Consider the following 19,172-nt stretch of genomic DNA (forward strand, 5'->3'; position numbering starts at 1 on the left):
AGCTACTGACTTGCACTTGGATAGAGTGTGTCTGTGGGATAAAGACAACAAAGGAGTCTGGGAGTCATGAAATCGGAGCCTTCAAATAGTGGAAAGATTTAGAGCCATCAGAAACAGGCACCAATACAAAGCTTAAAATTGTAAGCCCAACCAGAGATCCAGGGGAGGCATGGAAGGGTATGGGTACCCCTCTGTTACGCTCCAAGGGGTTTGTTTGTTTTCATTGGACTTCAAGACCTAATTCCAGAGTGATGCACCCAGGACCTGTGTTTAGGGACTCTGATGCTGTTGGGGTGGCTAGAATCACAGTATGTGATCTTCCCAGTGTGTTCACCAGACGTAACCAGCAACACTGGAAGATGTCAGCTGGACCTTCGTTTGATCTCTCTTCAGCTCCTAGGCACAAACTAGCTGGGAAAAGAATCATGAAAGACCATTCTCCCCCCTCCCCCGCTTGGGAGCTTGGAGATTTTTGGGGTGGGTTGTTTGTTTTCTGAGACAAGGTCTCATGTAGCCCAAGACAATGAACTCTAAAAAAATGAATGTTTATTTTTGTTCATGGTTTTATAGATTTCAGCTCCCTATGGGCTGGTAAGGGCATATCATGGTGCGCTCTTGTGGCCACTACACATGGCCAAGAAAGCAGAAAATGCAAGAGGGAAGCGTCTCTCAGCCCCTTCTCACACCTTCACTTGGCCTCACACTTTAAAGGTCCTACACCTCCCAGGAGCACCAAGCTGGGGACAAGTCTTCAGCTCTTAGGACTCTGAGGAAGAATATTGGAGACATAAATGCAGATTTTCTTTGGGGAAGAGCAGAGCAGCAGTGTCGTTTCTTATCGCTCACACGTTTCTTCTGCAGGCACTCATTACTTTCGGGGTATGAACAACCTTCAGCAGCCGTGGAACAGTTGGATTGGCCGCAAAAAGCATGAGTTAAAGCCAAACAACCCCACGGAGGAAGGACTGGCAAGCATTCACAGTGTTCTGTTCAGAAAAGACCCCTTTCTGTGGAGGGCCGCCCTCCTCTACTACACGGTCTACCAAGCCAGCCACATGTCGTTCTGTGAGCTCTTCAAGGACATTGGCAAGTTTGTCAAGGATCCCAATACAAGATGGGATTATTGTGTAAGAGCCAAGAGAGGGTGGACTGACACTTCCCAGCCAGGTCAGTGTCCCTCAGTGGCAGGCTTTCTGACTGTTTAGCTAGTTGTCTGGTCATGTTTTAATCCCTGAATCTGATAATCCAAACCTTTGTCATTTGATGTCAGCTACTTTTCCCTGTATAGCACACACGGTGTTTATATTATACCCCTTGAAACATTCTGGACCAATAGACTCTGGGAAGAATAATAGGAGTAGTAGTGCGGTGATGTACACCTGTAATCCCAGCACGCAGGCTGAGGCAGGAGGATAACAAGTTTGAGGTCAGTCAGCTACACATGAGACCCTGACTTAAAAAGGCAGAAGGTGCTTGCTACCAAGCCTGACAACCTGAATTTGATCCCTGAGACTCACACAGTGGAGGGGGAAGGGTGATGCCTGCAAGTTCCTCTGGCCCCTCCACTCGTGCTGTGATAAACACACACACTAAATATGTAATGAAAACACACGTGGCCTTCTGGGTCAACCAATCACTGGGACTAAGCAGTTACTAATGTTCTGCCATCTCTTCTTATTTCCTAAGATTGATTTACTTGTTTTTACTTATGTGTATGTGTATGTGCCTTCATGAGTTTATGTGCACCATATGTGTAGGCCCCGAGGGCATCAGGACCCCTGGAAGCTGAGTTACTGGCAGATTTGAGCTACCTCACATGGGAATGGAAAACTGGCCTGGGGCCTTGGGAAGTGCAGTAGGCACCCTTCACCACTGAGCCATCCCTCCAGCGCCTCTCTCTGAGGTGACATATGCCTTACAGTTAATTCACCCATTTAAAATATAAACTTCATTGTTTTTCAGTATGACTGAGCCATGTAGTTGTCACCACTAATTTTTAAATTTTCTTTTTATAAGCCCCAAGAAACACATATCCACTAGAATTCATTCCCCATATCTTCTCTCCCTCAGCTTCCAGGAAATACATGAGTGTTTTTGACTTTTTGTTTTTGCAGATTTACCTGTTTTGAACATTTCATTTTTTTTCTTTTTTAGGGGGGGCAGGGGTTGAGACAGGGTTTCTCTGTGTAGCCTTGGCTCTCCTGGACTCAGTTTGTAGACCAGGCTGGCCTCAAACTTGATCATTTCGTATGTATAGAATTATATATAATTTGTGATCCTTTGTGGCTGGCTCCCTTCAATGAGCAGAATTTCTTTTTTCTTTTTTCTTTTTCTTTTTTTCAGTTTGATTTTTATTTTCTTTCTCTCTTTTTTCTTTTTTTGGTTTGTTTTTTGTTTTTGTTTGCTTTTTTGAGACAGGGTTTTTCTGTGTAACCTTGGCTGTCCTGGACTCGCTTTGTAGACCAGGCTGGCCTCGAACTCACAGCAATCCACCTGCCTCCACCTCTGAGTGCTGGGACTACTGCCAGAAGAACTACATCTGGCCCTAGCAGGATGTATTGTTGACACTGATGCTGTTGCTGAGATATTCTCTCTCCATTTTCCAGTCAACAAATAGCTCATCAGTTGGCATTCTGGGTGCTCAGGAATGAAGCTGCTCCAAATGTTTATGCCAGCTTGCCTGCAGCTGTGTTTTCATTACACTTAACTATATTTACAAGTGGAAAATATTTTGGTGGGAGTTTGAAATTGTGCCTCACTTCATAGCTCAGCCTGGCCTGGAACACACAGAAATCTTCTACCTCAGCCTCCTGAGTGCTGGCATTACAGGCACAAGCCACCATACTCTGCTTAGAAGTAGAATAGTCAACACATGACTATGTTTAGGTTTGTGGGCATCACCAGTGACCGTACTGGCTCACTACATTCACCAGTGTTCAGTGCTCCTCTCCACGTCTTTGCCAACATTTGCAGTTTTTAAATTTTATTTTGGTTTTTCAAGACAGGGTTTCTCTGTGTATCCCTGGCTGTCCTGGACTCACTTTGTAGACCAGGCTGGCCTCAAACTCAGAGATCGACCTGCCTCTGCCTCCTGAGTGCTGGGATTAAAGGCATGATGTATTTCTTTCAGAGAACTATCTGCTTGGGTTTTGCTCATTTTAATTGGATTATTTGCCTTAAAAAAAAATAGACACACAAGAGGTCTTTATGTGGGATACAAATCTGTTGTCAGATCTATGATTTACAAATATTTTCATCATTTCCTGGACTGTCCTTCCAGTTTCTTGTCTTTGACAGCTCCATCCAAGCCCCCATGCTGGGAATACAGAACTTGGCAAATGTTCTTCATGCCTAGCCTTCTGTCTGTCTGAGGTGTTTGGTGGAGAGGGAACATGTTCATGGAGAGGGAGACCACTGTATGTCTATTGCATGTGCATGTGTGTGCACATGCTTGGGAAGACCAGAAGTCAGCTTCCCGTATCCTTGCCAAAGAGCCATACACCTTTGTAGTATTGTTTTTATTTGGAGGAAGGTCATTTTTATTTTACTTTTTTTTTTTTTGTGTGTGTGTGTGTATGATTTGCTTGTGAGAGGTTCCAGGACAACGTTTGAGACAGTTCTCTCCTTCCACCCTATTGAGGCAAGTCCTCCTGTTCTACCATTCCCTGCGCTAGGCGGCTGGCCGCCCAAGCCTCTCAGTAGGCCGGTGTGACACGCATGTCGCTGCATCGCCTTTCGCTCATGGGCTTCAGGCATGGAGCTCAGGGAGTCAGGCTTGCGTAGTAAGCCCATGAGCCCCTTGAGCCACCTCAGGCTCCTTTACCCCTGAAACAAGTTGTGCCATGTAGCCTAGCTGGTCTAGAACTCCATCTATAAACCTGTTGACATTGAACTCACACTTGCTGGGGTTAAAGCTGTGTGCACCGTGCCCTGCCTAACCCCTTTTTAAACTTTTTTGAGTCAGGGTCTGGACTCCACACCTGGGATTACAAGTGAGAGTGCTGCCATACCCAACTTTCGTTTTCTACCTTGTATTTTAAGACAGAATTTCTACCTCAGACTTAGGACTCACAGGCTCTACTAGACTAGGGCGTCAGTGAGCCCCAGAGATCACCCATCTCTGCCTTTATGGCACTAGGACTATACACATGCATGACCACAGCCAGCTTTATACATGGGCGTTTTTACATGCATGTTGGAATCAAACTGAAGCTCCTGCTCCCACAGCAAGCACTTTCTGACTAAGCCACGCTAGCCCTCCGGGCTTTTTATTTTTATTTAATTTTTTGAGACAGGGTTTCTCTGTGTAGCCTTGGCTGTCCTGGACTATCTTTGTTGACCCGGCTGTCCTCGAATTCACAGAGATCTGCCTGCCTCTGCCTCTGCCTCTCAAGAGCTGGGATTAAAGGCATGTGCTGTCACACCCAGCTTATCCCTCTTGGCTTCTTAATATTTACTTTTTTCTGTGTATGGGTATTTTAACTGCATGTGTGTCTATGATGCCTGGTGTCTGTGGAGTCTAGAAGTTTGTGTCAGATCCCCTGGGACTGGAGTTAGAGATGCTTGTGAGCCTCCATGTGGGTGCTGGGAATCAAATCCAAGTCCTTTACAAAAGTAACAATTCTAGCCCTAAAACCTTTTTAGAAACAAACATCTTGAAATTTATATAAAGCAAGGACAATTTTAAGATGCTGAACCCTTGTTAATACATTACCCAAGTTTAGTATTCATTGACATTTTCCTACTGAATCATCTGCCCTTCTGTGTTCCTGCTTTCCTTAAAACAGTGTAAATCTGATTCCAGTATCATGTCATGGATATTTCAGTGTGTATCTCTAGCTAGTTATGACAGTATTGTTTCTGATTGCCATGCTACTATCATTCCTAATAAAATTAGCCATAATTCCTTAATGTGTGACTACATAGAGAATATAGTCCACTTACATATTGTTTTTTCCAAAGATTTTAATTTTTGGCATATACATTTATATTATTACACATAAATTTAAAAATTAGGTACAGCAAGAAGAACCATGAAACAATCAGGAATTATATGAATGTTACATCCATTGTGTTTTGGCTAATTGTATTTGGCAACCTTGTAGAAACCATCTTCCTATCTTGGTGATTCTAAAATTCTGAATGAGAATCAATATCTGTCATATCTCACTTCTGTCAACTTTTTAAAGTAATTTATTTTTATTTTATGTGCATTGGCGTTTAGCTTACATATATGCCTGTGTGAGGGCCTTAGTCTTGGAGTTATAAGACAGTTGTGAGCTGCCATGTGGGTGCTGGGAGTTGACCCCAGGTCCTCTGGAAGACTGGTCAGTGCTCTTAACCACTGAGCCCTCACTTCAGCCCCTTACATTTTGTTTTTTAAAAGCTCAAGCACATTATGAGATTTTCTTTGTGTTGATTATGGTTTTTTTGTTTTAGACAAGGTTTCACAGTGTACACTTGTCACCTTTTTTCATGACCCCCCGAGTCCTGGGATTACAGCGTGAGCACTATTCCATATTAGTAGGTTCTTGTGTGTGAATGAGTCAAACTTTTTTCTTGTAAGGAGATTCCTCTCAGCAGTTCCTACTTCTAACCCTGTATAGTCTTTTGTCAAGGAGGAGGTTAGATCTGGTTGTTTGAGAGAGAGCCTCTCTATTATGTGGCCATGGCTGTCCTGGAACTCACTCTGTAGACCAGGCTATCCTGGAACTCACAATGTCGACCAGGCTGGCCTCAAACAGAGATCCTCCTGCCTCTGCCTCCTGAGTGCTGGGGTTAAAGGCATGTACCATGGTGCCTGGCATAATTCTGTACATTCTTTAAATGCTGGGCCTCATCGTAGGGGCATTTAGTTCTCTCTCTCTCTCTCTCTCTCTCTCTCTCTCTCTCTCTCTCTCTCTCCTCTGTTTTTCCTTCCTTCCTCTCTTCTATTTTGTTTTTTCCGAGACAGGGTTTTTCTGTGTAGCCCTGGCTGTCATAGAACTCACTCGAACTCAGAGATCTGCCCGCCTCTGCCTCCCAAGGGCTGGGATTAAAGACCACCACACCTGGCAGTTTTTGTTGTTTTTTCTTATGAGACAAGGATTGGTAGTTCAGGCTGTCCTCAGCCTTGCCGTGTGCTTCTGATGCTCTTACCCATCTCTAGAGTTAAAGATGTGCACCACTCTCCCGGGTTTGTGCAGGGCTGGGCTTCCAGGCCAGGGCTCCCTACATACTAGGCAAGCACTGTACCCCTGAGCTACACACCCATCATGTTAGGTGCTTTGTTTCTGAGACTAGGTCTCACAAGGTAGCTCTGGCTGACTAGGAATTCCCTGTGTAGATCAATGCAATACCACTCCCCAGGAAACTAAGATGGGAAATGGATGTGAGTTCAAAGACAGCCTGGGCTACACAGCAGAAGCCAGTTTCACTGACAGTTTTTTAGATGTAGGTTCTTAGACTTGAACTGAGGTCCTTATGATTGAGAGGCGAGCTCTTTACAGACTGCGGTGTTTCCTGAGCCTGAAACCTAGCCTCAAAACAAAGCACCAGAAGCCCAATCAACCCAGGAGAATCTCAGTCTCAGCCTCCCAAGTACCTGGGATCACAGGAATGTGCCATCATGTCCAGGGACTTTATAAAAGAGTTAGGGCAGGGCTATTGCTGCTTAGCACAAAGCAGACAGAGGAGAATAGGACGTTCAGAAACCCCACATGTCCATATTGCCCTTGTTAAGACCTCTCATCCTAGCCCTCCATCACACCAAGGACACACTCATACTCACCTGGTGAGGGCAGGGCAATGTTTCTAAGTCAAAGGCTTTAAGTGCCAGTCTTTAATTTTGGGGAACACGCCATTTTAATTAAGAAAAAGTAAAGGAGGTTCTTCATAGCAAAGTCCTGGTCTCTGTACTATCAACACTGTCCTGTTACTTTCTAAGATCTTATATTTTATGTTATGAAGACAACTGAATAAAAATGAACATGGGGCCAGGTGTGGTGGCGCACTCCTTTAATCCCAGCACACTGGAGGCAGAGATAGGTGGATCTCTGTGAGTTCGAGGCCAGCCTTGTTTATAAAAGAGAGTCCAGGACGGCCAGGACTGTTAGACAGAGAAACCCTGTCTTGAAAAACATAAAGAAAGAAAGAAAAGAAAAGAGAAAGAAAAACGAACATGGGCCAGGCAGGAGACAGAGGCAGGCAGATCCCTGAGTACAAGGATAGCCTGCTGTATAAAGTAAGTGCCAGGGCAGCTAAAGCCACATGGCGAATGAGAGAGACCCTGTCTCAAATAGTAAACACTAGAGAGCTTGTTCTACCATAAAGAGAATGGTTAGCATATAATGGCGTGTTTCTTTAAACATGAGAAGGTAAACACTGGGGCTGGAAAGATGGCTCATCAATTAAGAGTGTGTACTGATTTTGCCGAGGACCTGAGTCTAATTCCCAGCACCACCCTAGGCAGCTCACAGCTTCATCCTCAAGGGATCGGATACCTCTGGCTGCCTCAGGAACCCGTGCTCAGGGCTGGGCGTCTGTGCATGCGCACACACACATACACACACACACACATACACACGTACACACATATCCACATTATTAAAAATAAAATATCCTTCTAAAGAGAAAGAAAGTAAACATTTTTCTGGTTCCTCCAGGGTGTTTCAGTAAAGACCAGGTGTATTTGGATGGAATCCTTCAAATCCTTCGATTCAGAGAGTCCATAGACTTTCATCTGCTGACTGCCCTGGGCAAGGTAAGTAACCAGTGCCCAACACTCAAAGCAGCTCAGAGCCAAGCTGCTTTTACTTTATTGCCCTTGGACCAAGTTTCTCTTTTGTAATCACAGATAACAGAAGGGAATTTCCCTTGTGGTCACTAAGGGACAAAGGAATAGAAAATTTGGGAAAATGTAATTTTATTTTTATGTTCATCTTTAAAAAAAAACATGGGCTGGGCATGGTGGTGCATGCCTTTAATCCCAGCCCTCCGGAGGCAGAGGCAGGTGGATCTCTAAATTCAAGGCCAGCCTGGTCTACAAAGCAAGTCCAGAACAGCCAAGGCTACACACAAAAAAAAAACATGTCTCAAAAACAAACAAACAAACAAAAAAAATCATTTTTGGATTGCTTTTGGGTTTGTTTGTCTATTTGTTTTTTGACCCAGAGTCTCAATGGAGACCAGGATGGCCTCCAGCTACCTGTGTTGCTGTTTAAGGTGACCTTAAACTTGGTTTTTTGTTTTTTTTGAGACAGTATTATGGGCATGCACTCCATCCCTATCTTTAAATTATTTGTCTATAAGAGTGTTTTAAAGGAAGCCACAGCTATGACATCTGACCTTTTTAGCTCTTCTGTGAACAAGGGTATGATCTAACATGGCCATACTATATTTATAAAGAATTTATGGATTCAGTATAACATTGTTTAATGTACAGTCTTGTTGCATTTGACCATCTCTGGGGACCAGGTACCTTGTCAGTGAGCACTGACATCTAAAAGGAGTCCTTTCTAAGCAACAAGTCATAACAGTGGGCTTCAAATACTCCAAAGACCAGGGACCTGGGGAACTGACCCAGTGGCCTAAGGGCATCTGCTGTTCCTGGTTGCTGAGCTTGGTTCTCAGCACCGCAGATGGCATGGTTCATAACCACCGGTAACTCCAGCTCCAGGGAACCTGTGCTCAGCAGGCACCAGCATACACATGCACACCGGCACAGACACACTCATACAAAATGAATCTTTTGAAAAATCCATTTGGGGGACTGGAGAGGTATGTCAGTGGTTAAGAGTTGTTGCTCTGGCAGAGGACCTGGGTTTGATTCTCAGCACCCATATGGAGGCTCGTAATATTTGTAACTCCAGTTTTAGGGGATCCAAAACCCTCTTCTGATCTTTAAAGGCAGCAGGCACATACATACATGTAGCCAAACACTTAACCACATTCTTTAAAATATGCATAGATTTAGGAAGCCATGCTGCAAGCTGATACACTGTCATCCTTTCTCGTCATTTACTGAACCCAAGCAGAGTAGATTTTAGTGTCATTCTCAGGGGCGCTAGGAAATTAGGAACATGACATGAGCATTGGCTTTTACTCAAAGTCGCCAGCTACGTTCACTCCTAACAAGGGAGACGGGCTGTCCATGACGCTCTGGTTTTGTTTTAAGGCAGTCTCACTATTAGCCCTGGGTGGCCCGGGACTCATATATGGACATGGCTAGCCTTGAACTCAGCAGAGAGAAGCCCTTGCTGCTTCCCCTGTGCTTTGTATTCGGCTTCCTTAAGCCCCCAGCTTCTGCAGCTCCCTGAGCATCCCAGGGTTACAGACTGTAGGGCTGTGCTCCGGAATAGTCTGACTTAATAAGGGACTGCTGTGGCTGGTTTGACTGTCCAAACCACTAAGACATTTCCCTGCCAACAGTGAGGCTGCTCTGCTTCCCCCTCCTTTCTGTGCCCACTGGACTAGTGTGTTTCATTCCTTCAGCAGTGGAGATGCTCTACGTTGGGCTGGGCTGTTTGGCACAGAGCTGTAGATTTTGGTTTCTCTTACCTTCTGGCATGCTCTTTTTTCTGTGTTACTCATTTCTTGTCATTTTTTCAGAGGGAGAGGCCATCGCAAGGTGATTACTTGGCTATATATTGTTAATCTCAGGGAACCTTGGGCCTGAAGAGAGGGAACAAAATGGAATCAGTAACGACACGTATCATTGAGTTCACAAGTTCACCATCTGAATGAGCAGTCCGTGATACCCCAGATTAATTACAGTAGTAACATCAGGCTGGGTGTGATGGCACACGCCTTTAATCCCAGCACTCAGGCAGATCCAGGCCAGCCAAGGCTACACAGAGAAACCTTGTCTCGACAAACAAAAAAACAAATAGTAACATCAAAGGTCACTGAGCACAGATCATCTTAACAAAATTTAATAATGATGAAAAGGTTTGAAATACTGTGAGAAAAATTACCAAAATGGGACAAAGACATTAACTGAGTCAACATTGTTTTTAAAATGTTGCCCTGTGGGCTGGCACGCTGACTCTGCATGTAACGGCGACTCCCCTAAGCTGGACAACGGCCAAGTTGTGCTCTGACCTTGTGGTGCACTACGCACATCCCTAGCCTGCTCCGTCAGACTTGCTTAAGGCAGGGCTGCTGTCTACCTGCAGTGTCGGTGTCTTCCAGCTGTGACAAGACAAGACACACTTGTATATTTTACTCATGTCTGTCATAAACTGAAAGCCTACTTCAGTTACATTTAGGATATAAATAGTAACTTTGGTAATAGAAACATTAAAAATCAATAAGGTAGAAGTGCAATATGACTATGATTTCTTCTCAAAATTCCCAACCCTTCCTGCTCAAACTATGGTACTAGCAAGGATAATACGTGCAATAAACTTTGAACCCCTACCCAGATCTAGCCAATGGACAGGACATTCTCCACAGTTGAGTGGAGAGTGGGGTCTGACTTTCACACGAACTCTGGTGCCCCATATTTGACTGCGTCCCCTTGATGGGGAGGCCTGGCGGCACTCAGAGGAAGGATAGCAGGCTACCAAGAAGAGACTTGATACCCTATGAGCATATACAGGGGGAGGAAATCCCCCTCAGTCACAGCCATAGGGGAGGGGAGTAAGAGGAAAATGGAAGGGAGGGAGGAATGGGAGGATACAAGGGAGGGGATAACAATTGAGATGTAATATGAATAAATTAATAAAATATATTTTTAAAAAGAATTCCCAACCTAGAAGACTGGTGATCAGAAGATGGACTGTGTGAAATCAGCCATGTCAAGCCAGGCTTGGTAGTGCATGCCTTTAATCCCAGCACTGGGCGACAGAGGCAGGCGGATCGCTGTGAGTTCAAGGACAGCCTGGTCTACAAAGTGAGTCTAGGACAGCCAAGGTTACACAGAGAAACCCTGTCTCAAAAAACAAACAAACAAAAAAACCAACAAAACAAAACAAAACAACAACAACAACAAAAAAAAACGAGGAGGAAGAAGACAGAAGAAGCAGCAGCTGCTGCTGCTCTAGCTAAAGCTGAGAGCAGTGCTTACCTGTGGGCACAGGTTTGGTAGGAATCCCACCTCATTTAGCACATAGCAACAGTAGCTTCCCAGCCAGGGCTATGGCGTCCTCCACCACAAGCCTCGGGCCAGGTTTAAAGTTCCCTTACAGAAGTCTTTCCTATGGAGAAAGCCTCAATTCTGACCACGAAGCAGTTGGCCATCCCTGTAAGACGTGCCACTTCTGCCACAGTGGACATATCACTGAGCCTACAGCTGAGTTAGACTGTGGGGACAGCCCCTCCCCAGCAGCCTGCAGAGCACATTTTTAAGTGCTGGGAAAATGAAACGTGAGAGCAAGAGAACTTAACCCTTTATTTCTGCCACCGTGATGAGTGGAATCAGGAGGCCAGAATGTGAGAGATTTGACCGTGCTAGCTATAGCCTGACTCTGATTTAGACTGAATAGAGAGACTTGAGTTTAAACTTCTATCTGAGGATGTAGCTCAGTGGTAGAGTGCTTGCCTGGCAACTCAGGCCAAAGATAAAGCCAGCCCTGAACACACAGGAAGCTCACTGCCTAATGTCCACACAGACTGATTCAGTTCCAAGATAGAGTATGAGGTCAGATACTGACTTTCTGTTCTCTTTTATACTTAGCCATGAGAGGACATAAAATAATACTTAATGTTGTAGAGGAAAGTAAATGGATTTGCCTTTGTATTTTGCAACTATTACTTTGACAATCCATGTTTTGGTTTTGGTTTTGGTTTTGGTTTTGATACAAGGTCTCACTATGTAGCCCAGGCTGGCCCTAAACTCACAGAGATCCAGCTATCTCTGTCTGCAAGTTCCCAAGTGCTGGGATTAAAGATGTAAGCCACATAACTGCATACTTTCATTTCTGGTCCAAGGAAAAAGTTCACCTCCAAATGTAACTTTTGGTTGTAAAAACGGTTCCTTTTTTTCAGGTATCTTATGAAGACGTGGAACGCCTGAAAGGATTGGCGGTTACTGAAAACATGAGGGTCCCTCACTTCCTCCAGGACCACAGCCGGTACAGGGAACACTTGGAGAAGATCATGGAGGTGAACAAGCTAACTGACGCCGAGCTGAAAGGCCTCATCTAAGAGGCGGTGCCTTCTCCTCGGTGTTAGCAGCTAGAGGCACCTAGCGCCTGCACAACTCGGTGAGAAGAGTGCTGGCTGACCTCAGTCTAGAAGGCCAGCCCTCAGGATCCAGCTGAAATGCTAGGTTATACGTAGACCTGAAACCATCTTCCTCACCCGTTTCTATAGACTGCAGGTGGAAGTCGCTTCTCTTTTCATCCAGGTCTCTCCAGAGACAGTGAAGATCCGACTTCTGCTGCAGACTCCAGGACTAGCTGTGAACCTGAGTGCTGAGGCCAGCTCCGAATTGGAGAAATCCAACCCTGTGTAAATCCAAGGTTCCGTTCCCTTTGCTAAACAGCAATAGTTCTTCTTGGAAACACTCATTTTGTAACACCCCTAAAGGCTAGCAATTGCTAAGAGTTCTTATTTTTCTTATGTTAATGTTCAAAGGAGAATGAAAAACATTGAAATTTTCATTAAGTTCTTTATTTTATATACTTTTCACCTTTATCAGCTTATATTAAACTAGAGGTGTGTGTGTGTGTGTGTGTGTGTGTGTGTGTGTGTGTGTGTTCAGACATGGGTGTGCTCTGCCATTGGGCTGTACTCTCCAGCCTCAACTTTTGTCTCTGTTACCTATTCCCCTCCCCCTTTCCTGAGCACAGAGGGTCGCAGGTTGGCAGTGCCTAGAGTGCCACCCACAGACTGTTCACAGTACAGAAACATAGTAATGCCTTTCATTTTTTAGTCAAGTTTTAAGACCCTCCCTTGGCAGGGAAGTAGAGCGACAGTTCCTGCAGGAGGGGTCTTGAAACTGAGTTGCTGCTTTCTGCCTTTTATCAAGTACTAACTTCCTGAAGCTGTTTAACCACTCAAACAGCTGGGGAAACTGAGGCCACTCACCTTGTTTGGCATATGCCATGAGGAGAGGACAGGCCGGCCAAGGTAGGAAAAATGAAATTTCTATGCAGTCCCTTCTGATGAAGAGCCTTTGATCAATTCTGATACAGCTTGAATTTCTGAGAACACTGCATTGCCTCCCTGCTTGCAGCATGTACAGCTGGCCTCATAATTGGCTCTTCCTGCAGCTTGCCAGCCAGGATGAGTAGTGCTATAAGTACCCCAGGCTAGCTGCAGTGACTTCTACCCGAAGCTCCCTGAGGGCCTGTTTATACCTCCACACAGGCTGACATATGCTGCTGACTCTCACAGACAGTACTGCAGAGCCTGGGACACTGTTGGGAAGGCTGGGCTATAGGGTTTTCTCCTTCACGTTCCTGGAAGGGCTTGCTTCAGGTAACAATGGTACAAGTACACTTGGGGTCTCCTCTGAATAAGACCCACACCTCTTGCCTTGGCCTCCTCACTCCACACATAATGTCTGCTCATGTTTGCCAGGCAGGGGTGGGGCTTGAGAGGTGACACCTATCCCTGACCCCTCAAGCATACCTCTCCTTGCAGCGCAGTGCTGTGCTTTCAGCCTTGTGTTCTCTCGCTTCATCTTAAAAAACATCCAAGGGACCGTGCAAGCAGTCGTACAAGAGGAAGAAGGGCTTATTTACGTCCCATGATCTACACCCACATTCTTACAAGCCCAGTGCTTGCAGGGAGTAACACTGCTGACATTACCGCATGGTTTAAATAGAGAACTCTGCAGCCTTTGTTTCTTGTTGTGAGGTAATTGGCAGTGGTTCTCAAGTGGGCGGATCTTCTGTCTCTAATTAGGAGAGGGAATTGCTTTCTTGCCTTACTGCTGTGGTGCAAAGATAAAAAGAATAAATTACAAAAGCCTTCTGCAGAGCAACATGACCTTAAGTTACATTGACTGTCTTTAAGACTCTTGAAAAGTGAACAGCAGCTGAAAGTGCTGTCAGAACAGCAGAAGTGGCTGAAGACCTTCACTGTCAAAGCTGAGGCTGATGGGCAGGTGTGGTGCACACCTGTAATCTGAGGACTTGGAGGCAGAGGCAGGCAGGTCTCTGAGTTCCAGGCCAGCCAGGAATACATAGTGAGGCCCTGTTTCAAAACAAAACAATAAATTGAGGTTGATGCTATTTTTTTTCTTTACTATATTGAAGGTAAGATCAGTTTTGTTTCCTCAAAAATTTTAATAAAAGATTGAAATGTATTTAAATTGAAGATTTAAATTGAAGACCCTGTCTTGAAAAACCAAAAGAATCCATAAGTTTTGCCTACTACAATTCATTCTTTTCCTTATTTCTGTGTATATGTGCATGTGCTTGCACATACCGTTGTTGGTTTTTTTTTTTCCAAGTCAAGGTTTCTCTGTGTAGTCTTGGCTGTCCTGGACTCACTCTGTTGACCATGCTGTCCTGAACTGACAGAGATCCTGCCTCTGCCTCCCAAGTGCTGGGATCAAAGGTGTGCACCACCATGCCCAGTGCACGCACTCTTGTGGAGGGCAGGGGCCATCTTTGTGGCGTCTGTTCTCCTTTTACTGTTGACTAGGGATCAAATTCGGGTCACCAGGTTTGCTGAGGGAAGGGATTTCACCCACTGAGCCATCTCCCTGACCCTTACCTTTTAATTCTAACATATAATTGGGTCAGATTCGAATTTTGATAAATTGTTAAGCTTTAATACCAGGCGGAGTGAAAATAAGTTTAAAGTTGGGGGCCTAGAAGGACAGATGGCTGATGGGAAAGTGCCTGGCATACAGTCAGGGGGTTCTGAATGAGGTCCTCTAGAAGTCACAGTGAGAGCCAGGTGGGAGGCAGAGACCAGAAGGCAGGACCACCTCTGGGCTGCTGTCCGCCAGTCTAGCTGAACTGGTCAGAGGAATCCTGTCTCAAATCACCAAAAACAACAAAAAACAAACAAAAGGTCCACACATAGTGAAACAACAGCAAATGGAAACACGGCCAGGTGCGTTGGTGCATACCTGTAACCCTAAAGGGAAGAATGTGGATCTCTGTGGACTTAAGGCTAGTGCCAGAGCCCGCTTGAACAGGTCTTAGACCAGGGAGAGAGACTGAGAAATAAAAGAGCAGAAATAAGAAACCGAGGCAAGAAATAGTCGGAAACACAGGATAGACTCTAGAGGGCATGCAGTCAGTACCACACGACCCCTCAGTTCACCAGTTCACTTTATACACATCTCAGGCATGGGGAAACAAAGCAGAAGGTCGCTCTCAGGAGATAATGTGGACATTCTCATGGGAAAGGCAGTGTAATCTCCATTGACTCTCAGCCTTGAGGCCACTGTGCTTTATCTGAGAGTCTGAAGACCTTGAGTGTGCACTTGGCAGAACAGCTTGCTTAATCACAGTCTCAGCAATCTGTGTGATTCTTATGTTGGAGCAGAGAGCACGAGAGCAATGCATATGGACAGAGAGCCTTTACAGACGGCTCCTGACAGGCTAGCCTGGTCTATAGAGTAAATTCTAGACCAGCGAGATTTACATAGAGACCCTATCTCAAAACAAAACAAAACAAAACAAAAAACAAGCATTGGTAGTAAGCATCTGTGATCCTGGTACTCAGGAAATGGAGGCAGGAGGATCAAGTCCACACTCATGCTCAGCTACAGAGTGAGTTTGAGGCCAGCCTGGGATACAGAATACAGAGAGAGAGAGAGAGAGAGAGAGAGAGAGAGAGGGAGAGAGAGGGAGAGAGAGAGAGAAGAGAAGAGAGAAGAAGAGGAGAGAGAGGAAGGGAAAGAGAAGAGAGAGAGGAGGGGGGAAGAAAACAGATGAGCATTAAGTAAGGATCAGAAAGAAAGTGCAGATGCCTTCACACACAAGGAACAAATAGCTGGTCTTTGCACCAGAAAGCTTTGTCAGGCCAAGTGTGGCGCGACATGCCTATAATCCTAACCTTGGAATATAGAGACAGGGATACGGAGTTTTAGGCTAGCCTGGGCCACATAGAAATGCCTTATAGATGGCTCATTGGTTAAGAGGACTGTCTGCTCTTCAAGAGGTCCTGAGGTCAATTCCCAGCAACCACCAGGTAGCTTAACCATCTATAATGAGATCTGGTGCCCTCTTCTGGCATGCAGGCATACATGTGGGCAGAACACTGCATATGTAATAAAACAAAGACATCCATTGGCCTTGTAGCCTGCCTTTTTTTTTCTTTTCTTTTTTCTTTTTTTTTTTTTTCCTCTTCACTGTTACTCCCATAGCTAAAGGAATAATTCCTTGGAAGCTGATTCCCAGATGTGAAAGGCCAGGAGCTGCCAGGTAGCTTTAAAAGCTTGTGGAGTTATCCTGACATACATGCTACTGCCGTGATACATGCTAAAGCTGGGGGTGTTTTGGGTGGGAAAGGGTTGGCAGTTTTGTTGTGGTTTTTGTTGTTGTTGTTGTTGAGACAGAATCTAATGTAGCTCATGTTGGCCCTGAATTTGTTGTGTAGCCAAGGATAGCCTTGAATTTTTGCCCCTGTCTCAAGAGTGCTGGAATTATAGATGTGCACCACCAAGCCTGAGAAATCTGAATAGCCACAAGGGTGCAATAGCTAAAGGTGTTAAGTATCTCAATTCAGGTCAGCACAACACTTGTTCCAGCTCCTGTCAGTCACCTGGAAGCACCCTCCCTCCCCCACCTCCAACGGTTAGAATAGTCACTAATTGTTAGTTATCTATCTCCAAGAAAACCAACTAGCTTAGATCCTATTGGGAAACAGATTCTGCTGAGTCCAGGACATAGCAACATCTTTTTGCTCTAGATTAGTGGTTATCAACTGTGGGTCGTGACCCCCTTACACATCACACATTAGATATTTTTTTTTTTTTTGAGACAGGGTTTCTCTGTGTAGCCTTGGCTGTCCTGGAACTTGCTCTATAGCCCAGGCTGGCCTTGAACTCACAGAGATCCGCCTGCCTCTGCCTCCCAAGTGCTGGGATTGGGATTAAAGGTGTGCGCCACCAACGCACAACTCACATATTAGATATTTACATTAGGAGTCATACCAGTAGCAAAATTAAAGTTACGAAGTAGCTACAAGGATAATTGTGTGGTCGTGGGTCACCATAACAGCAGGAACTGTATTAAAGGGTCGCAGCAGGAGGAGGGTTGAGAACATAGATAGGCCGGTGTCATGTGCCAAGTCCAGGGTTTAGTCTTCACAGCAGTATGTGTGTGCTCATGCAAAAGTTTATGCATGCACAGGCATGCAGAAGAGGGTGTGAAGAACTCAGTCTGAGCACCAGATGCAGCAAAGATGGCTCAGGGGTACAGGTGGCCTGACATTACCACTCGGGCATCCACCTGGGCCCCACAGGTGAAGAGACAGTTCCTGAAAGCTGTCCTCAGACTTCTACGTGTGCACCATGGAGTGTCCATACACGCACACACACAAATTTGATATAAAACCAAACCAAAAACCCTTGGTTCTTGAGTTTCTGAGTGCCCCTCCACATGTCTATCTGGAGACCCATGGAGGTTTAATCCTGCTGGTTTGTCCTAAATCCTAACCCATCCTCTAAGTCTAAGCAAGAATAGCTTGTAGGAAAGGTTTGCGTATTACTACAAAGAACCCAAGGATGAGCTACTGAAGTGCCCTGCAGGCCTGTTGTAAAGCTGTTTCACCCTCTAATCTACAACTCAGGATGGTAAGTTTCCCATTCTTTTTTTTTGTTTTGTTTTGTTTTGTTTTGTTTTTGTTTTTTGAGCTAGGGTTTCTCTGTGATAGCCTTGGCTGGCCTGGACTTGCTTTTGTAGACCAGGCTGGCCTTGAACTCACAGTGACCCGCCTGCCTTTGCCTCCCGAGTGCTGGGATTAAAGGTGTGCACCACCATGCCCGGTAACTTTACCATTCTTTGATTTGGGCTGAAAAGCAATATTCAGACCCTGTTCTTTCAAACAGTCTGTGGAATGTGACAACGTGAAACTCAAATCCTATTTTACCTTACTGGCACAATCACCTTAGGTACATCTCAGTGAAAGTAGTGTTCCATTTTAGAGACATGGGGAGGAGGTATTTGGGGAAAGTCACAGGCTCTCTGTGAGATTTGCTTTTCTACAAGCACCATGTTCCCCCATCCCAAGGTGTCTTGTTTTCGGATCACAGAAAAGGTTGAGAAGATCAATAGTTTCCTACCCTAATCCTCACCCTGTTTATGTCCACACTAGCTCGCTTTCTCCAGACCAGAAGAGCAGGCGTAGTCATGAACAGCACAGTCCTTAGACTAGTTAAACCTCTGGGCTGTCTTCAAGTAGAATACAGAGGTTGCTATCGAAAAACCAAAAACCAAAACCAAAAACAAAACAAAAACAAACAAACAAAAAACAGAGGTTGCAAAAGTCAGCCCATTCCCAGACAAGTAGACCTCCTGTTGCCGATAGGTGAATATCTAAGTCTAAGGTATTTAAAGGTTGGCTATTGTTGTTAAAATATCCTCCTACAGGACCTTCTCCCAAGGTCTCAACAGAGGCAGGAGCCTGCCAGAGTCCACTCTGGGGAGCCAGTGAGTTTATTGGACTTCCTTACAGAGTGTAGGTGAGGGGTTACAACGGGGTGGGCTGTACCTGAAAAGCCTTACCTAGCATGGATGAGGGCTCCCCCATGGTCACTCAGATGGAGCTCTCCTCCCATAGTGTCCCCCAGTCTATACTGTAGATCCACCCTCTAGGCCATGGAGAGTTATAGTAGAGTTGCCTACAACCAGTGGCAGGGCAGATGGATACTCAGGGTTCCTGACCATCCCCATCCCCCCAGCTGAACTCTCCAAGATGACAGTGCTTGACTTAAAGGACAATTAGTCAGTTATGTACCTTGACCCTACTATACACTGAGGCTTTGGCCTTCCACTCTGATGGGAGGCTTCTGGTGGTCAACTAGGGCCCACGGCTGGCTCTTCTCCATTCTGATCCTCTTATGTGATCACTGGTCTTAGCTGGCTGCACATGCCTTCCACCCGAGAGCCCCAGTGCTGGAAACAGGCTGCCTGCTTGCAGTAGGCCAATCAGACCTTTCAAGGACAGAAGTGCAAAACACATTTCTGGGCCCCCATTAAAGGACAACTGCTGGATGTTGAGGGATGGCCTTGTGTACGCTGTGTATTCAAATCCTGATTTCTGTGCAGTTTCCTGGGTGT

The 19,172-nt window shown here is 45.4% G+C and overlaps 2 protein-coding genes across 5 annotated transcripts in view; both read left to right on the forward strand.

Annotated features, from left to right (window-relative positions):
- Matcap2 (microtubule associated tyrosine carboxypeptidase 2) overlaps positions 1-12,428 on the forward strand; it is a 31,720-nt gene extending 19,292 nt beyond the window's left edge. For 2 of the 3 annotated variants that reach the window (XM_051156072.1, XM_051156073.1), the window contains exons 5-7: positions 862-1,167; positions 7,644-7,741; positions 11,968-12,428. In XM_051156072.1, coding sequence (XP_051012029.1) covers positions 862-1,167; positions 7,644-7,741; positions 11,968-12,126 — 563 coding nt within the window. In that variant the 3' untranslated portion in view covers positions 12,127-12,428. The remainder of the gene's footprint in view (positions 1-861; positions 1,168-7,643; positions 7,742-11,967) is intronic. The other variant, XM_051156074.1, reaches the window with a different exon arrangement.
- Prkcsh (protein kinase C substrate 80K-H) overlaps positions 1-19,172 on the forward strand; it is an 827,425-nt gene that overhangs the window by 353,226 nt on the left and 455,027 nt on the right. The gene's annotated exons all lie outside the window — the stretch shown is intronic.

Source organism: Acomys russatus, chromosome 14 (genome assembly GCF_903995435.1).
Source record: "Acomys russatus chromosome 14, mAcoRus1.1, whole genome shotgun sequence".
Taxonomy (NCBI): domain Eukaryota; kingdom Metazoa; phylum Chordata; class Mammalia; order Rodentia; family Muridae; genus Acomys; species Acomys russatus.